Raw genomic sequence first — 20089 nt, 5'->3', positions numbered from 1 at the left:
TTATGAGAAAGGCTCTATTCTGTTCTTTATGAGAACGGCCCTATTCCGAGCAGGTACAGAATTGGAGGGCATTCTGGCTTGCCAGAGGATACATTCCATTCCATACATTTGTCTTAGGTTAACATATATGTTGCTTTTTTGAGGGTTTACGTGGTTGAAAGCGAAAGTGTGAGCACCTAGCATACGCCCTCAGTGAATATATGTTAGACTTGGTTCTAAATCTGGCTTGCACACCCTTCTTGGAAGCACTGTGGAGAAGACCCTAGCCATCGGCTTCCTGCCACTTGCGTCGGTGGTTCCTACGGGCATCATGAGAATAACACTCACACCCTCGGCGGTGGTTTCTTCTTACCCTGGGAGGAGAAGTCATCAAGGAGAATAGGTGTGCACAGGATGTCTTTTGTCATTTTTAATTTTTCTAAAATGTGAGGAATCCAGGGCATTTCTGTAAGATACTCTTCCAACTACAGTAACTTCCCAAGGTCACTCAGCTTCTCGGTGACAACCAGGTTTAAAATCTCCATTTCCTCACCTGTGAAGCAGGAATAGAAATATGGCGGTCTCATGGGGTTGTTGCAAGGAAAAGATGAGTTTTACAGTAACCCAGACAGTCCCTGGCTCTGTAAACGTTGGCTGCCATTATTACTCGAGCTCTTGTTTGTAACTCCACCAGGGGGCACTCTGTGTGCCAAGCAGGGGCACTCTGTGGGCTGGCAGCAAAGTGCCAAGCAAGGTGTTAGATACTGGCTGCACATCATCTGTGGCAAGTGAAGCCTGCTGATGCAGCAGGAGTTTTACCTCTGATTCTCAATGAATTATTCCATTTTTAGCAGTACAATAACAAAAGACATGTGATAAGTTATCTACATTTACATGTCACCAAGAAAATGGGCCCCTTCTATCTGGTTGTCACTTGAAAGGAGAATAATGGAAGAGGAGCAAGGGCAAAAGGACAGTGACCATTTTAGAAGGAATCTGCTGCTCTGTGGAAGCTGGTTTGTTTCCACTGACCTCCTTTCTCCCTGGGGTGGAGGCGGGGAAAGATTTGATTACTTAGAGCAGGGGTCGACGTATTTTAGGATTGATGGGCCATGCTGACTCTGTCACAACGGCTCAGCTCTGCCTTTGGTGGCACAGAAGCAGCCATGGACAATCTGCAAATGAATCACTTTGGCTGCATTCCAGTAAAACTTTATTTATGGGCACGGAAATTTGAATTTCATGTGACTTTCATGTATCACAAAATATTATTCTTCTGATTTTTTTCCAACTATTTAAAAATGTAACAACTATTCTTAGCTGACTTAGAATAGCCCTGATTTAGAACACCAGACCGAGAGTCAGTCCTGTACACGGCTCGCTGATTATTTCACCGGGGCACATCACCTAGCATTTCCGGGCCTCAGTTTCCTCTAGTGAAAACAAGAGACTTTGATCCTAAAGGACGCTTAGGATTCCTCCCAGCGCTTGGACGCCAAGTTACACGGTTGTCATGCAGCTTCGCAGTCATACAAATCTGTGTTCTAGCGTTGGCTTAGCCTTTGACTTGCTCGGAGATGTTGGGCAAGTTCCTCAGCCTCCCAGTGCCTCAGTCGTCTCATCTGTAAAATGGGGATGAAGATGATGTCTTTTTTAGGGTTGCTATGAAGGTTGAAGTGATACGATAGTTGTGAACCCCTTAACTCCTGTATCCAACAAATATTTATTGTACCTAGTGTATATACGATAAGTGCTAACTGTTGCATTCTTAAAAAGCTCAATTCCTATTATAATATTACTCTTTATTTATTTATTTATGAGAGAGGGAGCGAGAGGAGAGAGAGCACACACATGAGCAGGGGAGGGGGCAGAGAGAGGGTGAGAGACAGTCATAAGCAGAATCTGGTTCAGCACAGAGATCAATACAGAGCTCGATCTCATGAACTGTGAGATCATGACCTGAGCTGAAATGAAGACGTGGATGCTTAACCGAGTCACCCACGTGCCCCCGCAAATAATACTTTTTCAAAAAGCCTAATTTCTCCATACTTTTGACTAGAGAGTAATTTTCTTCACAGCCCTGTGATAAAAGACTGGCCTGAGTTGGGGGCAAGGGGCCCACCTTTTGAACAAAACCCTGTGATTTCTATCCACTACCATGATCTTCTCTCCCAGGTCATGAAAGCAAAGAACAAATTTTGATAAATTAACCTTCATCTCTCTTTACAGCTCTCTCACTCCACCTGGTGGCAGGAAGTCAGTGGTAAAACATGCACAAGTGGAGAATTTTAAAAATTTCATAATTATTCTTTTCATAATATCCTCTATTGGCAGAGCAAGACTTCATTTTAGAATCATTCCCCTTTGATTGTCTGTGTATTGCCATTTTTAAGGCACGTGTCGGGGAGATAACCACTTAGCTTAGCAGCTTTCAGCAAGCAGATGTTAAGAAGTACTTGAAGTTGAACCAACGTGAGTCAATCAGTTATCTGTACAGGTGGTTATTAAAACTGTAGTCCTGAAGCCTCATTAAAAAGCAATGCAGCATTTAATAATTTTTAGAACATGTCAGCGGCACTAAATGTGGGGAAGAGATCAATTTCCTTTGTAATTGGGTACACAGGCATAAACACGGTCTTTGGAACTCTCAGTTCGAGTCAGGGTTTAAAGTGGCTATGGTGGTTCACTATTTGGAAATAAAGGCAAGCAAGGGGGTGGGTAGCAGGTGTCAGCCACTTGGTGAATCCAGAAGAAACCAACCTTGAATATTCAAAGAACAGCATTAATGAAAGAAATCCACACAACAACAAGCGTTTGCCCAAGGCTTCCCCTGATTCTCTTTTCTTTTCCAGTGACCTCATTTCCAGGCTGCTGGTTTTCTTTCTGACCCTCTTCTCTGTGCATTCCCCCTTTCCCTTCTAGCTGCTCTCTCCATAGGAACCAGGCAGCAGGGTCTGTGGGCAGCAAGGCCTGCCCTAGCTTTGCTTCTTTCTCCCTGGCCTGTGGGCAGGAGAACCAACCAGGGAGAAACCAGCTTGGAAGCCAGGACAGGGTGCTGGCAAAATCAGGGCAGGGGCTGGTGCCATGGGACTTGGCGGGCTCACTTGTTTCCCTTGTTCTCTATGCCTCTTTCGTGTGTCTTCCCCCTCTGGGATATTCCTTACTATGTGTTCGTTCTCTCTCTCTCTCTCTCTCTCCCCCTCCTTCCTTCCCTCTCCCTCCCTTCCTTCCTCCCCCCGCCCCCCAGAACCAAGCCCTTTTCCTTCCCCCCTCCTCCCCGCCCCTCTCCTCTCTCCTTTTTCTCTTCTCTTCTTCTTCCTCTCCCTCTCCCTGTTTCATGCTGGGGTTCTGAGTATGCCTAGCCTGTGCTTAATAATTAAGGCTGTAATTAAAGTGTAACTGGAAGCATAATTGAAATTCACTTTAATGGATCCTGGAATTGTGAAGCAATTAGGCATTTTGCTATGGCCCTGCAAGAGCAGCTGGAAGGAGAGAAGGGCCCATTTTCCTAGGCTCTGCTCTACCCAGTCTCTTCCGGCCCCTCCCCCTGGTTGTTAACCTTGAGGAAGGCCTTCCTGGCCAGGAGGGACAGAGGAGTGGTGGCAGCTTGGAGTCTTCTAGGGCACCACATAGAGCCAGCTGCTGTTCAGCCCTTCTTAGAGAAAGAGGCCACCACAAAAGCCCCTGGAGAACCCGAGAAAACTCAGGAACAGTCACTCCTAATTTCCCTCAGGTCGTTTGGGGCTTCTGTTTCAGTGCTATTAAAAAAATGGGTTATTTGGGGGTGTCGGGCCAGCAAGGTGATCAGAAAATCTCCCACACCTCACCAACTCAAGCACACTTGGTATGTGTGAGTCCATCCACCGCCATTCAGCCCATCAGCAAGCCCAGGTTGTGTCATGGAAACTGCACTGAGCGCAGAGATCCTGGTGGGCCGGCCTGACAGAATGTCAGCCTAGATGAAGCTTGTGTTTGGTGGGGGCGAGAGAAGCGTCAGTGAGCAGTCCCAATAGTGCTGTGATTCTGGAAGTACAAGGTGGGATGGAAGCTCATTTACAAATCCTGCTCTAGTTTAGGGGCTGGGGGAGTAGTGACAAGGGAGGCATCCCCAAAGACATGCCATTTATTTTTATTTCAATTAATTTATTATTTTGAGAGAGAGAGAGAGAGACAGCACAAGACGCGAAGGGGCAGGGAGAGGGGGAGAAAATCCCAAGCAGGCTCTGCGATGTCAGCACAGAGCCCAGTGTGAAGCTCGAACTCACGAAACCATGAGATAATGACCCGAGCCACAACCAAAAGTCAGATGCTCAACTGACTGAGCCACCCAGGCGCCCAGGAAATGCCATTTAAACAATATCTCATGAACGTTTGGGTGTTGGCCAAGCAGAAGACAAGAGTTCTGGTTGGAGGACTCGAGGCCAAAGGTCCAGCATGTCTGCGGGTTCACGGATTTCTAAATCAGTCGTTTTCCACCTTTGGGAATACCTGATGCTCAGTTAAGTCCTGAAGAAGATGTTAATTCAGGAACTGGTTTAGTTAGGTTTCTTGGTTGCAAGGAAGAGTGACTTGTTCCAGTAGTCTCAGAACCCTAAAACGGTCCACAGCCAGTCTGTAGCTATGGAAAAGAACTCAGGTAAAACTGAATAAACAGTTCTCAGAATGGACAGCAGCCATAATGAAGCTGGCCCCCAGGAGGAGGAGGATATGGCGTGGAGGCCAACCTCAGGAGCAGCACTCCAGCAGCCTGTGCACTTGACTCCACCCCTCTCTGCATGTTTGCGCTGCCTCTGTCTCACCTGCTTACTAACGGCTGATTAAGTCCTTTTCATGCTACTGTTTCCCATTTTGTGTGTGCTACCCATTCAGATTCTCAGCAGAGCAAACCTGACTGCACAAGCTAATGGCCATCATCTGTATTTGCACCACCCTTGGGTCAGGTGCAGTCATCTTGGGAACAGTCCATGTCTGCCTTGGGACGAAGATCACCATGTGGTCCCTCCTCGAGAAGGGGACAGTTGGTAGGGTTGGTGTAGCCAGGCAGGGAGGCTGGAGAAAGCAGACACCCTACTTGTACCTGATCCTTGCTCTCAAATAATTTATAGTATCATTGAAGTTTAGACGATCTCATGCGTGCAAAAGTGCCACAAATTTTAAATTGTAAATTTGACTCCTCAAACAGGAGTCACCAGGAAATCAAAGTAGAGTGGGAAGACCAAAGGATTTTGAGACCTCATCCTGCCAATCACCAGGCCTCAGTGCTCTTGACCAAGAAATAAATAAATGAATAAAAAGCACTCATTTATAAAGACCTGACTCACCAGGTCTTTTAGAACCACCAAATTCACAAGTTCAAAGGCTCAAAGTAATGTGGGAAGACTGGAAAACAGATTATTTTTTTTTATTATTGTCAGTGTGATTATGACGATATCCTCTATTTATAAAGGTTGTCATTCATGGTTCAGCATGGATGTTTCAAGCATTAGCTCCAGGAATCATTCAGACCAGTGAGAGATCAAGTTCAGTTTTCATTCAACTACTTCCTAACTATTCCTAGCCATGCTAGCTAGACTTTAGCCTTTAACTTACCTGTGCCACAGTCCTCCCTTCTGTAAAAGGAGATAATAATGGTAGCTCTCTCAGGGATGCTATTGAGTAGCAAATGAACTAATAGAAATGAACATTGCAGGACACCTGCTAAGTTGCTGTTAATGCTTTTGTTACTGTTACCACTCCTGTTGATGCTGCTAATTCTCCTACAGGTTCAGTTCCTCAGAGAGAACTTGACAGGCTTGGCTAAGATCTGTGTTCACAGGAGGACTCTGTCACCAAAGGAAGGTAGTCAGAGATGTGGAATGTTCAGGGAGATGAATCTGCCTCTTGATGCGTGGGGTTCTTGGAAGCTGTCTGTGTGGAGGCTGTTCTAAAGAGAAAGGAAAGAAGGAGAAGAGCCTTTCTGACCCAAATTTAGATTTCTTCCCTGGTAGATTAGAGGACAGGTAGGCAGAGAACTCTGTGTCTCTGTTGAAGGAGATAGAGGTTTACATATTTAACTTTCATTGACCTTCTGGTCCAAAGACCAGTTCCATTCTGTGTCAGTCAGGACTTTGCTGCACACTGTGTCATTATTCCATGAAAGCCCTACTTACGGATTAATGTCAGAATTCCTTAGCCTAATATTCAACACCTGCCATCGTCTGATCCTCTGTTCTACTTTTCAACCTCTGGGACCTTGTCGGAAACTTCTACCATATGTATCAAAATGAACACTGAGGTTGGATTAATGAAATAATAAATCTTTACATCTGCATTAGGTAACTAGTGTGTAACAAATTGCCTTTAACACAGGGAACGTTGTTGATCTCCGTGTTCTGTGGTAGAGAATATGAGTGTGGCTTAGTTGGGTCCTTTGGTTTAAGGTCTCAAAGCTGCAGTCAAAGTGTCAGCCAGGGATAGGGCCATATCAAGGCTCGACTGGGAAAGGATCGCTTCCAAATACATCATTGTTGGCAGGATATAGTTCCCCATGAGCTGTCAGGCTGAAGGCTTCAGTTGCTCCTCGGCTTTTGGCTGGAGGCAGCCCTGAATTCCTTGCCTCGTGGACTTCTCCATAGGGCAGTCCACAGTATGGCAATGTGCTGCATCAGAGTGAACAGAGTCAGAAGGAACAAGGAAGAAGTCCTGGGATTTTGGAACTTAGTCTCAGAGATGACATTCTGTCACTCTTGCTCTTCTTAGTCATTAGAAGCAAGTTGCTGGTTCTACCAATAGCCAAAGGGGTTACACAGGGGCGTGGACACCAGGAAGTAGGAACTGGCCACAGAGAGCCATTTTGGAAGCTGCCTACCACCCTTACAAAGTAATGTGTCAGTCAAAGTAACGCCGGCTCCTATAACAGGTAAATGTTGAAATGTGATTCTTAATGTAATAGAAAGTTCTTTCTCATTAATATGAAGTCTGAAAGGGTGCATGAGTAGGGTGCTCTGCTCTACAGAATTATTCTGGTATCCATGCTGAAGGAGGCATTGCCATGTCCAGAATATGGGATTTTCAGAGTTGTCTTGGCTGGTGACATTCCAGAAGGTACACAGGGAAAAAACCGAGTGCAGGAGCTCACAAGGGCAATTTTTATGGGCACGTATTTCATGGCGCTCACACACTCTTGGCCAGAACTCAGTCACATGACCCCACATACATGCAAGGGAGACCTGGGAAATGTAGTTCCTGGTTGGGCAGAAGAGGCGCGTGACTGGTTGATGGTGAGCTTAAGTCGGCCACAGATTCCTAGACATTTACAAAATCCTTTCACATGTGTTATTTCATTTGCTCCTCCTCACAACCCATGCTGTCAGCATTATTATCCTCATTTTATAAACAAGGAAACCAACCAGCGAAATTCTGGTTAGAACATTCAGGTTGTATTATTAGAACAGAGTTCAGGTTCCCATCACTGCCACAGTCTGTGACTGTAGAAAACTTCTTTAACCTCTCTGTGCCTCTCTTGCCTCATCTGTGAAATAGGGACAGTAAGATCTAGGCATCGTCGTCATAAAGATTTCATATACTGTGTGGAAGTCACTTAGCATTATGTCTGGCGTGTGTATTAGTTATGAGGAAGACGATCATAATGTTACGTCTGGGGATTAAGAAGTTGAGGCTCAAAGATGTTACATAATTTACCTAAAACTGTGCAACTAATCTACAACAGAGCCAGGGTGAGAAGCTAGGGATTTTTGTTAGTTTGTTTGTATGTTTATTTTGAGAGAGAGAGGGAGCCCAAGAAGGGGCAGAGAGAGAGAGAGAGAGAGAGGGAGAGAGAGAGAGAGAATCTCTCCTCACCGTCAGCAAGGAGCCCTTCTCTGGGCTCAGTCTCACAAACTGTGAGATCATGACTTAAGCCAAAGTGAAGAGTTGGACCAAGGCTTAACCAACTGAGCCACCCAGGAAACAGCTTCCTTACCTTTTGAATTTTGTTTCCCAAAGAGGATATTTAACAGATTTCCTGTGGAAAAGAGCAGTGAGTTAGCCTTGAACTAAAGATGCAATGCCAAGTGTTCATTTCACCACAGGTGTGGTGGCCCCCGGCTCCCAGGGAATCCACACTACATCACCTTGTTAGCGCAAATGTTCCTCTTGAACTCGGCATTTGCCTGTTTGTATGAAACATGCTGACCAAGTGCTTCCTTTTTATTTGTACTCTTAGGTCCTCCAAGGCCTATATTTCAAGGTCTTTGTATATAAATAGGCTCTGCCTTGCTAACTAGATAAAAGCACAGGAAATGATGTAAGATGAGGTATTTCATTAGACTCTTAAATGTTACCACATTTCTCCTAGGGGCTTGTTCACTCTGCAAGAACAGAAGAGCAGTTTGCTTCCTAAATAGTCAAGTCGAAGAAGCACACTTCTGGGTGGGGTAGCTTGGCCCACAAGTGCTACAGATCCACCGGGAATGGGAGACAAAGATACACCATCACAGGCTGCAGTACTCTTTTTGGGGCCCTCTGCCCTTTTTGTCATACGGAGCAGGGAGGAAGCGAGAACACGTGTGTTGAATAACTATCATTGTTTCCAAAGCGGTGGATTCATGGCCATAGGTGGGCAGACCCTCAGAACTTTAGTTTCATGAGATCTTTAAGACAGTTGCCTTCTAGTATGGGCCAAAACCACGTTGAATCCACTCGACTGTGGATTATCAGCTGAAATGTCTGCTTTTATCAGTAAAAAAAAAAAAAATGTCCATTAGTCTCAGGCAATTCCAGTCTTTCATCTTGCTTATTAGCCAGACCACCACTTGTTAGAGATCTTGCCACGTCATCTTCCCTGTGAGTGATGTCGATTAGAACATATATTTACTTCATTTCCTGGTGAAAAGCTAGCTCACATCAGTCCTGTGCATCTTCACTTGTTGCTTTCAGTATTCTGTGGCTACCAACCCATCGATTCGCCGTTCTCTCACTCATACTGGACACATAGCTTTTTCTTTAGATTCCATATTCAGGTTGTTCAAGCAAGGGGCACATCGGTTTCATAAGATTTTCTTTTTTCGAATCAGTGGACTAAGTAGTTGTTAATCTCTCTTCGTTCACAGTCTTATAAGAATGTCATTATCTGCATTTTTTAAATGCCAGAAAAAAAATAGGTAGTATATTTTTATGTAATATTTTATGTATGTTATTTATTTATATTTATATATTTTATTTGTATTTAAGTAAGTTTATATAATTTATATTGTATAAGTGTGTGTATAAGTGTACATATATTTATATGTATTTTTATTTATATCTTATATATATACACATATATACGTGTATATATACACATATATGTATATATATACATATATATGTGTATATATACACGTATATATGTATGTGTATATATACGTGTGTGTGTGTGTGTGTGTGTGTGTGTGTGTGTGTGTATATATATATATATATATATATATATATATATATGTCTTATAATGCCAGACATTTGAGGTGAAAAAAAGGAAAAAAGTAAGTTTTTCTGGTGGATACATCTAAATAGCCAAATCTGAATCATAAAAAAGCTGAACCTGAGCTGTAATTGGTGAGACCTGGGTCTCGCACAATTTCAGGTTGTACGAAACTTTCCAGGGCCCCACCTCCAGTTTCATTTCAGTGACTGTCCATACCCCCCTGCCCACCTTCTAGGAACCAATGTCCACGAGGCCCAAAACATCCTCAGTAACAGTGGACTCCCCATTACTTCAGCTGTGGACCTGGAGGATGCCGCCAAGAAGTCTGTGGCCAGCGTGGCTAAGAAGTGACAGCTTCATCCTGACCCTTGGAGGAAGAAGGCCATTGTCTCATAAAAAGGAATGATTCATCACTATGAAGGAAACGGTCATCCAATTGGGGGGGAAATGGGTGAGGGGATGAGCCATAATCACTCTGTGAAAAATCTTAAATCTGCATTTTCTTGAATAAGATCGCTAGCCCACCTCAATAATCTGATGTCGCTTACAGTCTTCCATGTTCTGTTCTCATACTTTTCGGTCACTGTGAACCTGCTCAGTAAGCATTGCTTGTTGCCGACTTTAGGGGAGCAGTCTGTTTGGCCAAGCAGTGTGTGTATATACAGAATTTGAGATCAGACCAATTCTACGATTTTTAATAATAAAAAATTCACATGCTCTAAAAAGTCAAACAAGATTACATTTAACAGCTTAACTTTCAAAAAGGCACAGCGAAGACATTCAAAACTGTTATACACTGCAACAGCTTTTACAAGTTTCTAATTCCAACGCACTTAGAAAGTCCATGAATGTTCCAAAACACGTTGTTTTACAGTGGAAGATCGACATTAATATCCCACACATGTATTCTACCATTTGCCTTAATAGTGAATATACTGTGTACCTCACACTAAAAATAACGCCAGAAGCCTTATTTGTGATTTTGGAATAGAAGCTTCTATTTCAACGTCAATACCGAAGAATGCTGATTCTTATGGAAATCTCCATAATTAAGTCATTTCAAGAAGAGACAGCACTCAAGATCAAATTATGTTGTGTTGGTATCTTTCCTCCCCTCCTTTTTCCCTCCAGAATCTACCAGCTGGGAAAATGTAATTGAGAGAATCTGGCTTTTTTTTCATAATGCCTGTTTTTGTGGTGGGAAAGGATTTGAATTAGGTCTTTGTTGAAATTTTAGTAAATTCTTATCTGTACACAAATTTAAATAAAATCCTATGTTTTGTAAGCTGTAAGAGCTGTGTATTTCTTGTGTTAGTCAATTTCATCCCTCAATTTTATGTCTTAGATAAGAATCCAAAATTAGAAAATTTGGAGTGTTCCAGGATTATTTCAGTTTCACTCACCTTTATCAACGACCATTTCTGTTAGCAGAATGTGCAATGAAAGAATAAAAATTATAAGCCCAGGTAACTGTTACAGTGTCTAACAGGTTAAAATGTGACTTCAGTCTGCATAGCACTGAAGGAAATATAGGTGTAAACTCATCCTATTTAATGAGGTTCAGTTGCCAGCATTGAAGGTCTTTCTCTTCATGTATGAATGTTTAGCAGACCAGACTTTTGTTTGTTTGGTCAGTTTACATTGTTCTCATAAATCTCACATATGGACAGCAGTTAAAATGTCATTTTTTTTATAGCTCCATATTTGCCACGGAGAAAAAAAAACATTGAATGGATCAGTCTTACAGTCTTTTTAAATTGTTATGCAATGAATGAAAAATATTACCAATGTCTTTTTAAATGTGGTTTGGCTTTTGATCGCTTAATAACTAGTTAGCAGGTAAAAGAAATAACATATACATTGTCAACTAGACAAAAATCAGCATATTTAAATTTTTTGCCCTTTGTAAAAGCTTATGTTCACATAGCTATATTTACTGTTGTTTCATATGAAGCCAATTTGGAGGAGGAGATAAAGGAATGAAGTCATTCATGTGGTCAGTTTCTAACAGGGTTAATAGTAAGCAAATAGTCCTTTATTTTCAAATAAGTGTTTTTTTCCTTTTTTTTTTTTTTTGTCAGAATTAAGTTCTTTTTTCCCTCTTGGAAGTTCGAAGTTTGAGTTTATGTCATTCACATGATATCTTGGGGCAGACCTCAGCATAGTTTCCATAAATATTTCTGGAATGAATCACTGGTATGTGTGTGTTGACCCAGCTATTGTGACTGATGACACAGGGTAGAATTAGGGACAGTTGGTGTTGGTAGTGTATCTAAAATCTTCCATATGTTATCTACACCAGCATTCCCTATATTTCTGACCTTCCAGCATCCCTTTGAAGTCTGTTTCCAGATCTATATATAAGTATGAACAGTAATTTCCTTTAAATCAGATCAGTAATTTTTTTTTTTAGGGAGAGAGAGAGTGTGTGTGAGCAGGGGAGAGGGGTAGAGGAAAAGAGAATCTTAATCAGGCTCCACAGTCAGCACGAAGCCCAATGTAGGGCTCTATCTCACGACCCTGAGATCATGACCTGAGCTGCAATCAAGAGTCAGATGCTCAACTGATTGAGCCACCCACACACCCCCCCCCTCCCAGAGCAGTATGTTTTAAGCTATTCTAAGCAAGAATATCCATTAAAGGAGGTGACAGTCCAATCATAGTACTCACTACGCAAGAAGTTTACAGAGTAGTATACACTTTTTACCTGAAATGCTTTGCACATGAGATTTTAAAGATTTTGTTACTCTATTCATCCTTCTCCTGGAACAAACATCAGATTTAGAGGTGATTAAAGTCCTGACCCCTCCCACTTAGCAACATTCACTTTCTTTGAGTTGATTAACCAGTGATATTTGTCCAGTCTCTTGTAATGACAAAAACCCAACTCAGACTTAAGAAAAACGGGGGAGAACTGTTTTGTTCTTTTGATTATAAAAGACAGGGGTTCCAGTTTCACTTAAGCCTGGATCCAGAGATTCAAACCCTCAGAACTTGGACTCTGCATCTCAGACCAGCTTGTGTCCATGTTGCTTTCGTTCCAGGCAGGCCATTTCCACAAACTGGCAGAATGGCTGCTGTTCATGCCTAGAACATGTTCTCAGGTTTAGCATCCCTGAAAGAGAAAGAGAGAAAGAGGAGATGAGAAAGGGAGAATGAAAGGAAGTAGGGGGAGACAGAGAGAGGAGACAGAGAGAGAAAGCTTGAGGGAGGGAAGAGGAAGGAAGGAGGGGAGCTACTCTCTCTTGGTAATTGTAAGAGACATTCCAGAATTGAGATGACCAACTGTTTTGGCCACGAAACAATCCGTGGGCCAGTCTTCTGGCCAGGAGTTTACAGGACTCTGATGAATCCTGTATGATGAATCCTCTGACGAATCTGGATTAAATACCTACCTTGTTGGCCTAAGGATGATGCCAGCCTGACCCAAACTGCCAGAGCTGGGAGGGAGGAGTAGCTCCATAAGGAAAACTAGAGCTCCAATAAGAAGAGTGTATTCAGGGAAGGAAAAATAACAGAAGACAACCATGCTCATCAACCATAAAGCAATGAGGCTGAACGAATTATTCCGTAAGGATGCTTCCAACTCTAGAATTTCATGATTCTGTTCTAGTAATTTCTTACCATTTCTTTGAATGACATTTTCACCTGTGCATACAAGTTACTAAGTTTTTGTTTATAGATGTTACTTGAGTCATCTAAATATTTGACCTTAATTGATTTGTCTTGAACAGTAACGTCTGTCTAAGAAATAATGACGTTGTGGCAATTAGCTCAATTTTGCTTTTGTATTTAAGTTGTAATTCAATTTGTAAATTAGTAACATTGCCAGGAAACTTTAAATGGCCTGGTTGGATCTGTGAGTCATTTTTAATTAGTTCTTTTATGAACTAATCCCCCTCAGTTTGTGGTCTGAAAGGGAAAGAAGTCATCCTAAAGAATTATATATTTTTTTATTCAAGATCTTAATAAAAGTGGGAAGAAAAATTTATGTTTTGACATTTCTAAATTAAACATTTAAAAGCCCGTGATCAGGGGTGCCTGGGTGGCTCAGTCGGTTAAGCGTCCGACTTCAGCTCAGGTCACGATTTCACGGTCCGCGAGTTCGAGCCCCGCGTCGGGCTCTGGGCTGATGGCTCAGAGCCTGGAAGCCTGCTTCTGATTCTGTGCCTCCCTCTCTCTCTGCCCCTCCCCCGTTCATGCTGTCTCTCTCTGTCTCAAAAATAAATAAACGTTAAAAAAAAAATTAAAAAAAAAGAAAAGCCTGTGATCATTTGCAGGATGCAACCTATGTTCGAAAAATTAAAATAAATGGAAAACAGATAATAGTGGTTAAAAAAAAAAAAACGTTGGGAAGAACAAGGAAGGGTATGTGAGAAGATAGTCTTCTATGGATATGTTCTTCAAGTAGATGTTCTTAAATATCCTTCTAGATGTGGAGTTGGCAAATTAAGATCTAAGCAGCTATTTGAGTGACTAGAGTTTTATTGGCACACAGCTCTGCCTTTTTATGCTTCTGTCGTCAGTGGTTCATGTCATGCTGCAGCAACAGAGGTTAGCTAGTTGTGACAGAGATTTTACGACCATAAAATATTTATTATTTGCTCTTTTATGGAAAAAATAAACAGATAAAGTCTATTTAGCTAGATAAATTAAAAAATATAATATTTCTCCAAAACTGACAGCAACAGATTATGGTTTCCAAACTGGGGAAAGGCAGACTTAGACATTAAAGTGAAACCAATGAGTAAGTAGGAAATAGGATCTCTGATCTTTCCATTTTAAATCTGGGGAGAAGTTAGTAGTCTACGAAAGGCTGTTTGCCATTGAAAACTTACTCAGTTATGCTAATTTGTGTCTTTTCATCGCCACAAAAATTGCCTGCAGGTAGCTTGGTGTGCTATTGAACATATGCTGTTCTTGACTACATAGGGGTGTGTTGGAATATCAAATCATGGCTATCAATATTGAGCTCACAAAGAGCTGTAGCTATTGAGTCATTTTCCAAGTGGTCCTTGTTAGACATTGTTGCACATAATTTAATCTTGGGGTCCTGGAAAGATGATAAGAAAGTAAGAAAAAAGTCATTTCAGTGCACCTGCCGCCCACAACGTTGCTGCAGAGGCATTATTCCTTTTTACCATTGAGGAGTTAGTAACATAATGAGATAAAAGTTGTTCTGGTCATGTTACATAGTTAGTGGCAAAAATTTAGACTTCTGGACTTCTGATAATCCTATCACTTCTGTGGCATCCCTGCCCAAAAGAACTTTCTTCACTGAGGGCAGTGATAAGTATTGACTCTATCCGATATGTAGCTGCTAGCCACAGGTGACTTTTGACCACTGTGAACTGAATTTTAAAGTCTGCTTAATTTCAATTAATTCATGGCCACTTGTTGCTGGTGGCTACCATATTGAACAGCATAGGTCTGTAGTCTAAATCTGATGGGTTTTGGGATGCATCACTTTGACGTCAGAAGACTTCACATTGATTTACTGCTTACTGTCTGCTAGGAACTCTACCTGTGTTGCCTTCATTAATCCCCTTAGCAATTCTGTGAGTCTTTCATTCTTATTTTATGGATGAGAACCTTGTATCTCAGGGAAGGTAAGAACATGACCAAGAACACACAACTGGCATTTGGCTGGTCAGGATTGAAATTCTGATCTTTTGCATCCAAAGCCACTGCTCTTGATTTTAAACCCCAACTCCGTATAGTTGTGCTGCTTGTAGTCATAGAAAATTTGAAAGAATGTTTGAGGCTAAGACATTTAGGAACCTGGGTTCTTGAATCTGTTTCCTTTTAAGTGTACCCCATACCTTGGGAAACACAAGTTAAAAGCCCAAAGATAATCTTATGCAATTGGACAAATAGCATGGACTACAATGGGAATGGCACCTTCCTGGATTTGCACAGTGCATAAGGCAAGGGCCCTTTTCCAGAGTCCTAATTCCAAGTGCCTTCTCATAAATCCATTGCCTTTCCCAATATACAAAACCATGATCACCCTATAAGACAAAAGGCGGGGAGGTGAAGGCTGGAGACAGCATTATCACAGCAGTAGGAGAAAGTGTAGCTAGCAACATCACCTTTCTTCTGGAGTATGTTCGGTCCAAAAATGTTGTCTCAGATTTTGACATTTGAAAGAGGCCAGTTGAGATTCTTAGGCACCTTATGCCGAACTTAACAAATCCAAAGTTGATTAGATTTAATATGCCAACTATGGGAAAATATGCTTTTTTTCCCCTTGTTCTTCCTTTGTGTGTAAAGAGGCAGTATATAGAGACATGATTTTTAACTGGGAGCTTGTTTATCTAACTTTATTTTCTAGCTAGCAGAGAAAGAAATGAAAGTCATTAATGTAGCAGTCACAGAGATATCTGCTCTGAGGTCAGACAAAGCCTGGTGAGACAAACTGGAAGATTTGAAGATTTTTTTTTAAGTTTATTTATTTATTTTGAGAGAGAGCATGCCATGCTCATGCTCGGAGAGGGGCAGAGAGAGAGAGAGAGAGAGAGAGAGAGAGAGAGAGAATCCCAGGCAGACTTGTGCTGTCAGCACAAAGCCTGACTCGGGGCTTGAACTCCTGACCATGAGATCATGACCTGAGCCAAAGTCAAGAGTCAGATCCTCAACCAACTGAGCCACCCAGACACACTGATTTGGAGATTTTTATTTGGAGTTTGTTTCGAATTCTCCTTTAATATTGAATATTTGTGTGCTCTAAATCCTTATAATTATTTGCCCATTTTTAAAAGACCTTGTATTTTTAAAAGCATACACTACAAACAAAGACTAAACTGCACTTCATTAAAGTTTTTAAAAATTTGCAGAAAACTTTTTCAGAGAGTAGAAGCAATCCAGATATCTACCAACTGATGAACGGATAAATAAAATGGGGTGTATTTATGTGAGGGAATATTATTCATCCATTAAAAGGGATGAAGCACAGAAATGGTATGGTATGGATGAACCTGAAAACATTACTAAATGAAAGAATCCTGTCACAAAGGCCACATATTGTATGATTTTATTTATAGGAAATCTCTGGAATAGATAAATCTATAGACACAGCATGTAGATTGGTAGTTTCCAGTACTGGAGGGGAGAGGAGAATGAGGAGTGCCTGGTAAGTGGTACCAGGTTCGCTTTTAGGGTGAATTTAGATGGTGGAGATAGTGCAAACCTCTTTGAATATACTAAAACCCACCGAACTGTATACTTTTAAAGGGTGAGTTTTATAGCATATGACCTGTCTCAAAACATTTTAGATAAATGGATAGGTGGAAGACCTTGAATTAGAATTTCACGTGTTATAAAATTATTGGTTGGGTTTTATTTCCAGCTCTTGGTTTATATTATCTCATGAATATAGTCAGGTGACCCTACCAGTTGGTGCTCATTTTTGTATGTGTTCATGGAAAGAAGAGTAGTCACCTTGCTTTCTAGATTTCAATGAGAAATAGATTACTTTTTGAAAAATATCTGAACCTCTGTGTATAAACAATAAAGTCATTGTTACCCACCTTAAACACTATGTCATGGAATGCTGAGGTTTATTTTTCTTTTTTAAATGACCCCTAGTTTTACATATTTGGTTTTAAAGTTTGCCTTTCAAAGATGCCCTTTGTGGGACTTTTTACACATGTATTAAATAAGAACTCTTTTAACTTTCTGTTGTTTAGAATATTACACAGTTTACGGGCATCTGGGTAGCTCAGATGACTATGCGTCCAACACTTGATTTTGGCTCAGGTCATGATCCGAGGGTCATGGGATCAAGCCCTGCATTGAGCTCTGTGCTGATCATGGAGCCTGTTTATGATCCTCTCTCTCTTTATCCTTCTGCCCCTCTCCCCTGTTCTCTCTCTCTCAAATTATGTGTGTGTGTGTGTGTGTGTGTGTGTGTGTGTGTGTGTATATATATATATATGATTAGAATGTTACATGCTTTGTGTAAACACATTGATATTTGTAAGCTCTCAGAATATTGCATGTGGGTTTTAAAAATATTTTTTAAATGTTTGAATGCATTGAAATGCATTAAAATGTATTTTTCCATAGTTTTATTTTTAATTTTTACAAAAACCCAATTGTGTTAACAATAAGCATTTTAGTAAGCAAGATTGGCAAAAATATAATGAAATGGATATTTCTCTTTAGTTTGGCAACTGCTGTGTAATCAGGAAAAACTTGCTAGAGGGCAGTTTTTTGGTGCAGATTAACAGACTGAAAAAGTTCATAGTTGCATGTCTTCAGGATTTGGAAATGGCTGCTGAATGGCTCCCAGTGACACAGAGACAACACCTGGGCTGAGCTGTCTGAAGCAGAAGTGGGAAGCTCCATTCCAAAAGCAGAAATGATCTCAGGCCAGAGGGTTTCTCTCCTCACCACCATTGTGAATGGGGACAGCATACAGTCCCAATTAGCTCCAGGTAGCCCTGTTCTGGGATGTGTAACACAGCCACAGAGGAGAGGGCGTGGTTTAGTTCTTCTGAGACGGCAGATAGATTGAGTTTCTGTGCACCTCCCCACCAGCATTCCCACTGCTGGCACACAGACTCAGCAAACGAGTTGGAATGTCACTTCCCAGCCCTCAGAGTGGTGGAAAACTGCTCTCTGATTAGGTGGGCAAAGAACCAAAGAGAATTTGCACGTACAACTTCAGAACAAAGCAAAGAAACATGGAACGATTGGTGTCAATCATGAACAAGAAAAAATGAAAGAGCATGGTGTCTTTACCATGTAGTAAAGGAGAGAGAGAGGAGCACCACACATAGCATACAAATGATCTTTTTTGGAAAAGCAACTATTCAGAAAGTAGGAAAAAAAATTCCCTGGAAGACCTTCATATGGTGGCACAGCCTAGAAATTCTCTGCTTCTTTCGTTCCTGAAATGCAGCTAGATCAGCACCAAACCATTCTGCACACCTAGAAAATTTGATCTGAGGACTAACAACAATCTGCGTAACTTCAGCCACAGAACTCAGCAGGTACAAGGCTTGGAGATGTGAACTGGGGGAGAGAGAAGCTGTGGAGAGTGGGGAGCTTTTTGTTTGCGGAGAGAGAGGATGGAGATGGGGGAGAGTACGAGAAAAGCACTTCCCACCAAAAGCATCTGGAGAGAGAGTGGAAACACCCGCAGAAACTGAACTAGAAGGGGAGAAAGGAGAAGGTTTTGTTGCCATTAGGACTCTATAAGCAGGGGCACAGAGTAAGAAACTCCACAGTTCGATAGCTGGCAGTGCTGTGGTGGAAAGAACGAATCCCTAGGAGCAGACAGAGAGGTCCAAGGGGTCCTTGGGCCACATGGGGAGAGGAGTTTCCCCTGCTGGGAGGACATTTGGTAGAGGCCATGCAGCCTCCCCAAAGGCAAAGGTCTCATCGGACCCCAGATTACAGCCACGTTTGCTGGTGTTAGAACAAAGAAGGTAGGTTTATGGAAAAGCCTGCTGCCAGATGGGTGTTGTGATTTAATATAATCCCTGAACCACTGCTGCTACACGATAGCACGAAATTTTTCTGGGGTGGGCTGGCACCTGACTGCAGTCTCTGGGCCTCTCCAGAGACCTGGTCGTGTAACATTACCAGGGGCAGGCTGGCACCTGGTCATTGCTTGGCGAGACCTTCCCCCAGAGGGTCGGAGTGAGTTCAAGCTGCGGAGCCCTCAAGTGAGGGGATTGGCAACACAACCCCATCTGAGATAAAATTTGGGAGGGAGGTGCCGGTTGGCAGGCTGATGGCTTGGTGGTAGACAGTGTAGAAGTGGGACACAAAGGACTCAAGTAAATAAAATCAAGAATGAAAGAGGAGAGATCACAACCAACCCTGCAGAAACACAAACAACAATACGAACAATAATAAAAGAATATTATAAGCAATTATATGCCAATGAATTGGGAAATCTGGAAGAAATGGACAGATTCCTAGAAACATAAAAACTACCAAAACTGAAACAGGAAGATAGATAATTTGAACAGACCATAACCAGTAAAGGAATTGAATTAGGAAATAAAAACCTCCCCAAAACCATGGTTTTCCAGGGGAATTTTACCACATCTTTAAGAGGAGTTAATGCCTGCCTATTCTTTTGAAGCTTTTCCAAAAAAGAGAAATGGAAGGAAAAGTTCCAAATTCGTTCTATGAAGCCAGCATTACCTTGATTCCAAAACCAAAGACCCCACTAAAAAGACGAACTACAGACCAAATTCCCTTATGAACATGGATGCAAAAATTATTAACAAGATAACAAGCCAACCAGATTCAACAACACATGAAAAGAATTATTCACCATGATCAAGTGGGATTTATACCTGGGATGCACAGCTGGTTCAATATCTGCGAATCAATCAATGTGATACATCATTTTAATAAAAGAAAGGACAAAAACCACATGATCCTCCCAATAGATGCAGAGAAAGCATTCGACAAAATACAGCACACTTTCTTGATTAAAAACCCTCAATAAGGTAGGGATAGAAGGATCATACCTCACGATCATAAAAACCATATACAAGAGACCCACCACTAATATCACCCTCAATGGGGAAAAACTGAGAGCTTTCCCCCTAAGGTCAGGAACACAACAGGGATGTCCACTCTCGCTGCTGGTTTTCAACATAGTGTTGGAAGTCCTAGTCTCAGAAATCAGGCAACACAAAGGAATA

The 20089-nt window shown here is 41.8% G+C and overlaps 1 protein-coding gene across 4 annotated transcripts in view; it reads left to right on the top strand.

Annotated features, from left to right (window-relative positions):
• Window positions 1-20089, top strand: part of SUCLG2 (succinate-CoA ligase GDP-forming subunit beta) — a 389660-nt gene that overhangs the window by 263498 nt on the left and 106073 nt on the right. The window contains exon 13 of one of the 4 annotated variants that reach the window (XM_042979376.1): window positions 9655-10711. The exons of the other annotated variants lie outside the window; for them this stretch is intronic. Within the exon in view, the coding sequence (XP_042835310.1) occupies window positions 9655-9770 (116 nt within the window). The 3' untranslated portion in view covers window positions 9771-10711. Of the gene's footprint in view, window positions 1-9654; window positions 10712-20089 lie in introns of those variants that run through there. 4 annotated transcript variants of the gene reach the window in all.

This window comes from Panthera tigris, chromosome A2 (genome assembly GCF_018350195.1).
Source record: "Panthera tigris isolate Pti1 chromosome A2, P.tigris_Pti1_mat1.1, whole genome shotgun sequence".
NCBI classification, from domain to species: Eukaryota; Metazoa; Chordata; class Mammalia; order Carnivora; family Felidae; genus Panthera; species Panthera tigris.
Note: the sequence above shows the minus strand (reverse complement) of the source record. Positions and strands in the feature narration are given on the sequence as shown.